Genomic DNA, 8483 nt, shown 5'->3' on the forward strand with positions numbered 1-8483 from the left:
TAAAAATATTTAATTTCAATTGAAATTCTATTGTTTAACAGTGACATTCAAATGGCAATTAAGCCTGAGTCTCTCTGCCCCTTCCCCCCTAGATGTGGGGGCTGTGAATGGTGGAGTATCTCCCTGCCCCCGGGAAACGTGGGGTGCCTGAGGGACTCCCCCTCTCACTGCCCCCAGGAAGACAAGGGAGCGACACCCCCAGGGAGATTTGGTACAGTCACCACGGGGACACTTCCCCCTACGCGACCCACTCGATTAGAACCGGCCACTAGTTAGCCCTGTACGCTACAGAGAGGGAGGGAGAAGCGGCTCTCTGATTGGTCGCTGCCTGTATTCAAACAACAACTGCCAGAAGGCTCCGGCTGCAGTTGAGTGCTCTGGGATTGGCCTGACCCAAGGTTGAGTCGGCCAACCACTTGGGCGGGCACGGCGTGTGGGTGGAGCCAGCAGCTTCCCTCTCCCCCCCCCGCCGGATGCCGCGTCTATAAGGGCGGCGGCCAGGGTACCTGCCTGGCTCCGGCGCTGTTTGACGGCTGCAGCGCAGCGAGCGGGAGGGCGTGGCCAGAGGCCGAGAAGCAGCAGCTGCGGCGCACAGTCGCACAAAATGGCGGAGGGAGACAACAGGAGCGCGAACCAGCTGGTGAGCGGGTCTGTCGGAGAAGCCGGAAGGGGATCTGAGCGTCTCCGGCCCTTTGCGCCATTCTTCTGAGCCCCAGGCGCGGTCTGTTCGGGGAGGGAGGGACACAGAGGGGCTGCGACTCCTCTGCCCCCCCCCCATCTACACGCGCCTTCAGCCCTCGCTCTCCCGCCGGGCATGGCGACCAACGAAAATGTAGCCCCTCCGGCACCCCGTAGGGAAGGGATCCAGGCTTTGAGCGGGGGCAGGCCGGGAGAGGCTGCTGGGCACCGGCTCCCCCTTCCGCGGCAGGGGCTGTCTGTGCGGGGGGACGGAGCGCTCGCTGCCGGAGGCCGAGCCTAGCCCCTGGGCGCTCTCTGGGCAGATGGCGTGGAGCCGCAGGGTGTCCTGTCAGCCTCCGTGTGCTTCCCCTGGCCGCCTGAGCCCGCCCAAGCGCCGGTGGCCAAAGGTCTCCACTAGTTCAGCCTCCCCTCCCCCAACCCGTGGTGGCCTGGCGCAGTGCGCGCAGAAGGGCTGCAGCCGCTGGCCGCGCAGGGCATCCTTGTGCTGCTAGCACCTGCCCCACTTATGAAGGGGACGGGGATCAGCTCGGCGCTTCCCAGCCAAGCCCCCACGAGGCCTTGGTCACTTGTAATTGGCCCAGCCCTGTGTGCAATTTTAAAATCCGATTGTCTTTTACCTAATATATACAGGGTCTCTTTCTTAGGTTCTCTCACAGATTGCAAGCGATCAGCCTTTCCTCAGGGGATGTCCATATTCAGCGTATTTTGGGTGTGATTAGGTGTTTGACAAGTGTAAGAAGACCACAGATGTTGCAGGGTGGTTAGTAGGACAGTTTAATGTAAGAGATGGCTATAGCTACAAAGCTGAGGGTGGAAGAAGTGAAGACTTGATGGGTGGTGGTAGCAGAACAGGGGAAGAATTAATTCATCTTCCATTCACTTTAAAGTTTAAAAAAAACAACTGAGTAGTTGTTTTGGGTACTCCCTGGGACATGTGTTTTATAACTATAGTTTAAGATTCTTCAACTTGTTTTATTCTAAAAATTCCAAATAGACAAAATGGGGGAAGTTACTTCTTGAAAATATAGGAAGGTGGAAATAGTAAAACTGATTAGATGTAGGTGGTACCAAATGCACAAACTAAAACAAAAACCTGGAAAAATCATTCTAATTCACTTTTAAGAGCAGAACTGAAACAACAAACTTATCAATATACATTCTCATTGCAGTAGTGTTCTCTGGTCTTGAAGTCTGATGGATTAACCATGACTTTGTATGAGTGGTTAACCCATTTGTTATTTATATTAGAGCAAAAGGTTCCCAAACTCTGTGGTAAGAGACCTTATTGAAAGTGATACCCAAAAGATCTTTTTTAAAAAAAAAAGTTTCATGTACAGTCATCCCCTGCACTGCAGCATTTCAGAAAATGCTTGGGAAGCAAAATGCACTTGCCTGCTTTGAGCCATAATGGTGAATAAGACTTTTCTATTTATTTTTTGCTAAGCCTAGCTTTCTGCTTGCACCAAGCTGCACAACTTGAGCTGCTGAAGTGAATTTGCAAAGTTCTATATCAGCATTCAGAGCTCATCTTTAAAAAGAGAGAGACATACGTGGCTGGTTCAATTCGTGCAGCTGTAGGGATTGGTGAGATAATAAGGGCCTGTCAGAAACAAAGCCACTGCAGAGTGTGAGCTCCCTCTTCACTCCCTACCCTGCAGAGGCTGCAGACTGAGACCTGGGGCACATGGGGATTTTCCTCCTGTCTCCGCAGCAAAGTGTACACATCCACATGTGCGGGGTAGTGTCAGTTGGGTCTAGAACGGGGTGGGCAAACTACGGTGCAGGGGCCACATCCAGCCCTTCAGATGTTTTAATCTGGCTGTCGAACTCCCACCGGGGCGTGGGGGCTGGGGTTTATCCCGCTCTGATGCTCTAGCTGAGGGTTGAGATTTTGCCCTGCTCTGTGCATGTCGTGGCTCTGCACAGCTCCTGGAAGCAGTGGCATGTCCCCCCTCTGGCTCCTATGCATGGGGGAGCAGGGACAGTGTGCAGAGACCCCTGGCTGCAAGTGCCACCCCCACAACTTCCATTGGCTGGGAACCATGGCCAATGGGCACTGTAGGTGCAGTACCTGTGGATGGGGCAGCGCGCAGAGGGTGGTCATGCCACTGCTTCTGGGAGCTGCTTGAGGTAAGCGCTGCCTGTAGCCTGAACCCTGATACCTCCCCCACCCCAGCCTTGATCCCTCTCCCACCCTCTGAACTCCTCGATCCCAGCCCAAAGCACCCTCCTGCACCCCTACCTGGAGCCCTTACCCTTCTCCCAGCCCAGAGCCCCCTCCCACACCGTGAACTCATTTCTGGCCCCACCCCAGAGCCTGCTCCCCCAGCCAGAGCCTTCATCCCCTCCTGCACCCCAGCCCCTGAGCCCGCCCAGTGAAAATGAGTGAGGGAGGGTGGGGTGTGTGGAGTGAGCAAGGGCAAGGCCTCAGAAAAGGGACAGGGCAAGCGTATTCACTTTTGTGCAAGTAGAAAGTTAGCAACCCTCATGCTATCAGCAGCATCTCAGTCTAGCTCTGACTTGCTTCGCTAGACTCAGGGGTGTGAAAAAAAATCATCTCCCCGAGTCTAGTGCTGCAAGATACAACGCTGTAAAGCGCCAGCGTAAACAGTGCCGCAGCGCTGGGAGCGCGGCTCCCAGTGCTGCAAGCTAATCCCCATGAGGAGGTGGAGTACGTGCGGCACTGCGAACACACTCACCCTTCAAAGCGCTGCCTCGGGAGCGCTCCCATGGCAGCGCTTTGAAGTTTTGAGTGTAGCCAAGCCCTAAGCAGAGTCACCTGGCTCTTCAGCAGCAGAACTAGCTAACTGCAATCCCTGCTTGGGAAGAGGCTAGAGTTGCTGAGCAGTAAGAGAGCTTCTGCTCCAGGTGATATCTGATGCCCAGGTAAAGCCAAGACTCCCCCATTCCCCTTCCTTCTGAGCCACCTGCCCTTATACACAAGCACAGCCATTTTCTCATTAACGGCACTTTTTAAAATGTGTGCAAAAGCTAATAAAAAAATCCAAAATAAAATATAAAAAATTGTGTGGTTTTTTGTTTTGTGTTTTTTTTTTTAAGGAAGCAAAGTGAATTTTGGCTCACACTCAGCAATAACCCAAATAAGAATTAGCAGGAACATCAAACTTCAATTAAACAAGTTAGTCACGTTACTGACTGAAGCTCAGCAGCATATCAAAATATATCAAGACATCATTTGATATACTTATTTGTTGTAATTTAAGTAACATAAAAGGCCTAGTGGTGGTTTCATTGTGTTTTTTGTTGGAAATTGAAAGCTGAAATGTATCGTTCAGATGAAACTTTTATCAGGAAGGTTTCTCAGGTCCAGAACAGAATTTCTGGTCAAAACCAGAAACCCACCCTAGAACAGCCAGTAGCACAGTGGTTAGGCACTCTCCTGGGTTGTAGGAAACCCACATTCAACAAGTACCTGGTTTGCATAATTCAGACCAGAGACTTGAATCTGGGTCTGCTATATTCTGGGTGAGTGCCCTAATCACTGTTCTGTTAGCTATTTCAGAAGTATTTATTGAGGCAGAAGAAAGGTCTTGCTTTTGTTTCACATTGGAACAAAAACAAAGGTTGAAATCGGAGAATTTTTTATTGGAATTTTTATTTTCTAGCCAGATAGTTATTATTTAATATTTTAGGCCTGCTAGGCATTTACTTCACAGTCTGGATATACTTAAATTAAGCTTATGAAGGGCTAAATTAAATGTGCATAGGAAAGAGAAATTTGCATGTGATACTTCAAATATCATATTTTCAAGAAGGTGCTATGGGAACCAATAAAGGTTGGGAAACACTAGACTGGGGGATTTCTTCTATGTCTGAAAACAGCAGATTACCAATCTTTTAATATAGCAGTATGTCTTGGGATCCTGTTCAGGTTAGGAGTCTCAAAACAGTGTAGGGGATTTAGAGAGACATTCTTCGCAAATTGATTGGAAAATTTCAGTCTCGCTGTTTTGATTGAAACTGACTATATCGCTTGTTGATTTTCTAACTGAAAAAAGGAACTAACCATATCTGGTATCTTAATAAAAAATAATTTAGTTGAAAGTGGCTTCACAGCCAAGGGTCCTTATTTAATATAATTTTGTGCATCTATAAAGCACTTCAGATGCAAGAATTATTTGATTTTCTTAATGAATGATGTGGGGTTTTTTTTGGTTTTTTTTTAAATACAGGCCGCAGAGACTGCAAGTTTGGAAGAACATTTGCAAGGATGGGGAGAAGTAATTCTGGTAGCTGACAAAATCCTTCGTTGGGAGAGAGCTTGGTTTCCACTTATATTGATGGGTGGTGTTTCCTTTGCTTTTCTGTGAGTGCAGCACCCTGTGACCACTTACATCTTTTGATAGCAAAAATGCAGTGAAACTTAGCAAGTCTTTACTTCTCTAAAGAGGCATTTGTGCAGGATTCTTACTCCAAGATCTCTGTTTATGCAAGTAAAGCAGAACTCCCCAGCTCTAAGGATTTCTCTTTCTGAGAACAGTGGTAACAGGAAGGAGCACAAGCCACGTTCCACCCACACATAGGCCAATTGCAACACTGATGATTTAGTCCGAGAAACCTTAGAGCAATGGTTTTCAAACTTCTTTTTCTGGGGACCCAGTCGAAGAAAATTATTGATGCCTGCAACCCAGTGGAGCTGGGGATGAGGGGTTTGAGGAGGGGATCAGGGCTGGGGCAAAGGGTTGGGGTGTGGGCTGTGGAGTGGGGCTGGGAATGAGGGGTTCAGTGTGGGAGGGGGCTCTGGGCGGTGGCAGATGCTTAGTGCGTGGGATGGGGGTCAGGGCTTGGGGCTGGAGATGAGGGGTGCAGGAGGGGTTTGGTTGGGTGGGCTCAGGGCTAGGGCAGGAGGTTGGGGTGCAAGAGGGGCTCAGGGCTGGGGCCAGGGATGAAGGGCTTGGGGTGCAGGAAGGGGTTCTGGATGGGGGGGGGGCTTACGTCTGGTGGTTCCCAATCAGTGGCGCAGTTGGGATGCAGGGGCAGGCTTCTTGCCTGTCCTGGCACTGCAGACGGCACTGCACCCTGGAAACAGACAGCAGCAGGTCTGGCTCCTATGCAGAGGCGCACACATGGCTGCAGGCACACACTCACCCAGCTCCCATTGGCCGGGAACCAGTGTTTGGGATGAGACCAGCACGCGGAGCCCCCTGCCTAGAAGCCAGACTTGCTGCTGGTCACTTCTGGGGTGCAGCACAGTGTCAGACCAGGTAGGCACTAGCCTGCCTTAGCTGGTAAGCACCACCAATGGAACTTGTAATATCCTGGTGGACAGCATTGACCAGAGCTCCTAGGGTCCCTCATTGCTGAGCAAGGCAACCCAGTGCCTTACATGCCATGACCCAAACTTTGAAAAACACGGCCTTGGAGGAACCTTACTGCTGTGCTCCAGGTCTTTCTGTCAGCAGTAATTAAGTGCTATTGTCAAAGCACTTTAGATCTTTGTACTTAAAGTTCAGTCCACTTCAGACTACTTGTTTTCTTAGAATGTCACTTTGTCTCAGACTCTCAGAAGAGGGGCAGAATAGTGTACCTCACTGATGAACAGATTCAGCTGTGCCTTGGGTTAAGCTTGTAGTGCCACAGGTGTCAGATATACTTACAAATATTACAACACTTGAGTACTCAAGATGACGTATCTCATAGACTTGTATCCTCTGAGTGCTTCCATAACCGTCATGAAGCTGGCCCAGGGAGCATCCTCTTGGAATGGTGAGGAGAAGGCAGAGTCTAGAGTTTAGTAAACCTACTCATGACCTCCAAATAGTGTTGAGGACCCATGTATCTGAGATGATCAGGGCCAGTTGTGGATAAAAGATTCTAGGGGTGGCGTAAACACAGTTCTTGATTTTCCCCGTAGAGTAAAACATGTTATACTGATAGAAAATCTTTATACAGATATAGCTGCATCTACATTAGAAAGTTCTACAACTTCATCTAGAAATGTAGGGCTGGCAGGGATCTTGAGGCATCTAGTCCAGCCTGCAATGCTGACATAGGACCTAGACTATCCCTGACAGGTTTGTCTAACCTGTTAAAAACTTTCAATGACTGAGTTTTCATAACTTCCGTTGGTAACCTATTCCAGTACTTAATTGTCCTAAAGTTTTTTAATATCCAACCTAAATCTTCCCTGCTCTAGATTAAGCAGATTACTACTTGTGCTACCTTCAGTGAGCATGGAAAACAAATGTGCAAATAGTGATTCTTTGGTGCTTGGAAAATAACTCACTTTTTGTAGGGATAAAATACTATCAGTTTCTTGATTCTTGAGCTAGCACTCACCATGCCTTGTGTTTTCATAAAAGCTCCTTGGTGTATCAACACTTAATGTGAGTTGGGGAAGTATCCCCAACCTGCTGTCCTTGGGATTGTGTTTTGCATGCCTGTGCTAGGGAACTGCAAATCAAGATTAACAAGTCTTAAGATGATATCTTCATAGAATAAGAAGTACAAGTGAAGTAACTGTCCCTTCCTGAAATAATGTAAACATTCTGTATTGCTAAACAATCTGCATAGCACGTTGTCTTCCTGCAGGTTTTAGTGTTAACTAGTTTGGTACTCATGATTGCCACAAAACTTGCTTGTCATCTTAAATTCAACAATCTCACTTGTTTACTACCTGCAAACTAAAGAAATGGTATACTTATGCCATTATTATTGCATTTCCCTTGTTTTAGAGTAGACGAGAAGTCAGTTTTGCTTGTTGCCTTCATTCTTTTCACTTGTATTCAATACGGTGATCTTTCAATGGAGGGTACTGCAGGGGAATAGTTCTGTACTGAGTTGTTTTTTTTTAAATCACTGGAGCTGAGAGCAACTTTGAACCACTTGTTAAATTTGTTTAAATCTAAGTTTGTGTTGCACTCAGACATCCTTTTTAAATGCAGCAATTTAAAGATTTAGACTGAATTTTCGGAAATCCACAACAATTTTTATATTGCCTTTTCTTTACAGGATGATCTACTACCTGGACCCTTCTGTTCTTTCAGGTGTCTCTTGTTTTGTCATGTTCCTGTGTCTGGCTGACTATCTTGTTCCTGCTCTTGCTCCTAGAATTTTTGGTTCTAATAAATGGTACGTAAAATCAAAACTAGAGAAATAAATCCCTTGTAGCTTTCCAATTTATGAAAATGAACATTGTCAAAATGGGCAATTAAGTGGCTAATATCAGGTCAGTTGTGTATACCATAGCATGTAAGGGTCAGGCACTCATCACCTACTAACCCAAAGATGATGAGTCCACTTGTAAGAAGTTGAACTTCATTTAATTTTAGAAGATGAGGAAGGTGGGGTACTGCACGTCTTCCCAGCTCTGCCTCATTCCAGCTAAAGATGTCTTTAGTGATGGGGAATATTGCCTCAATCTGCTTTAAGATGTTGCCCCTACTAACTTCATTCTTTTCAAGCTAACAGTTCAACCCTTAACAATTCAAACTTCCACAGGGAGTGATTTGTGTTAAATATGGCCTGACTAAATCTGGAAAGGGAAATATACAGCAAATGGATGAAAATTGTAGGTACTGAAATGGAGTAGTACTAAACATAAGGATGAAGAAAGTAATACACAGGGATCTAGAGTAGAAATTTGGGTGGGAAATAACACTTCAACTTGGGGGAAGGAAAGTGAACTTTACAGAAAGAGGTAACGATAACCTGACCTACTGGAAGGAAAACCTAGAGAATTGCATGTGGGTTTTTTAAAAAACAGAATCTAAAGTGGGATAGTTGGCTAATGCCAGGGTAAGAGCTTGCGGGGGGGGGGGGGG

The 8483-nt window shown here is 47.2% G+C and overlaps 1 protein-coding gene across 1 annotated transcript in view; it reads left to right on the forward strand.

Moving 5' to 3' along the window:
• Positions 1–483: 483 nt before the first annotated feature.
• The window catches only part of ARL6IP1 (ARL6 interacting reticulophagy regulator 1), a 32901-nt gene continuing 24901 nt past the window's right edge, over positions 484–8483 (forward strand). Inside the window, exons 1-3 of the mRNA XM_032790490.2 lie at positions 484–640; positions 4893–5026; positions 7672–7791. Of these exons, the coding sequence (XP_032646381.1) occupies positions 605–640; positions 4893–5026; positions 7672–7791 (290 nt within the window). The 5' untranslated portion in view covers positions 484–604. The remainder of the gene's footprint in view (positions 641–4892; positions 5027–7671; positions 7792–8483) is intronic.

Source organism: Chelonoidis abingdonii, chromosome 9, assembly GCF_003597395.2.
Source record: "Chelonoidis abingdonii isolate Lonesome George chromosome 9, CheloAbing_2.0, whole genome shotgun sequence".
Taxonomy (NCBI): Eukaryota; Metazoa; Chordata; order Testudines; family Testudinidae; genus Chelonoidis; species Chelonoidis abingdonii.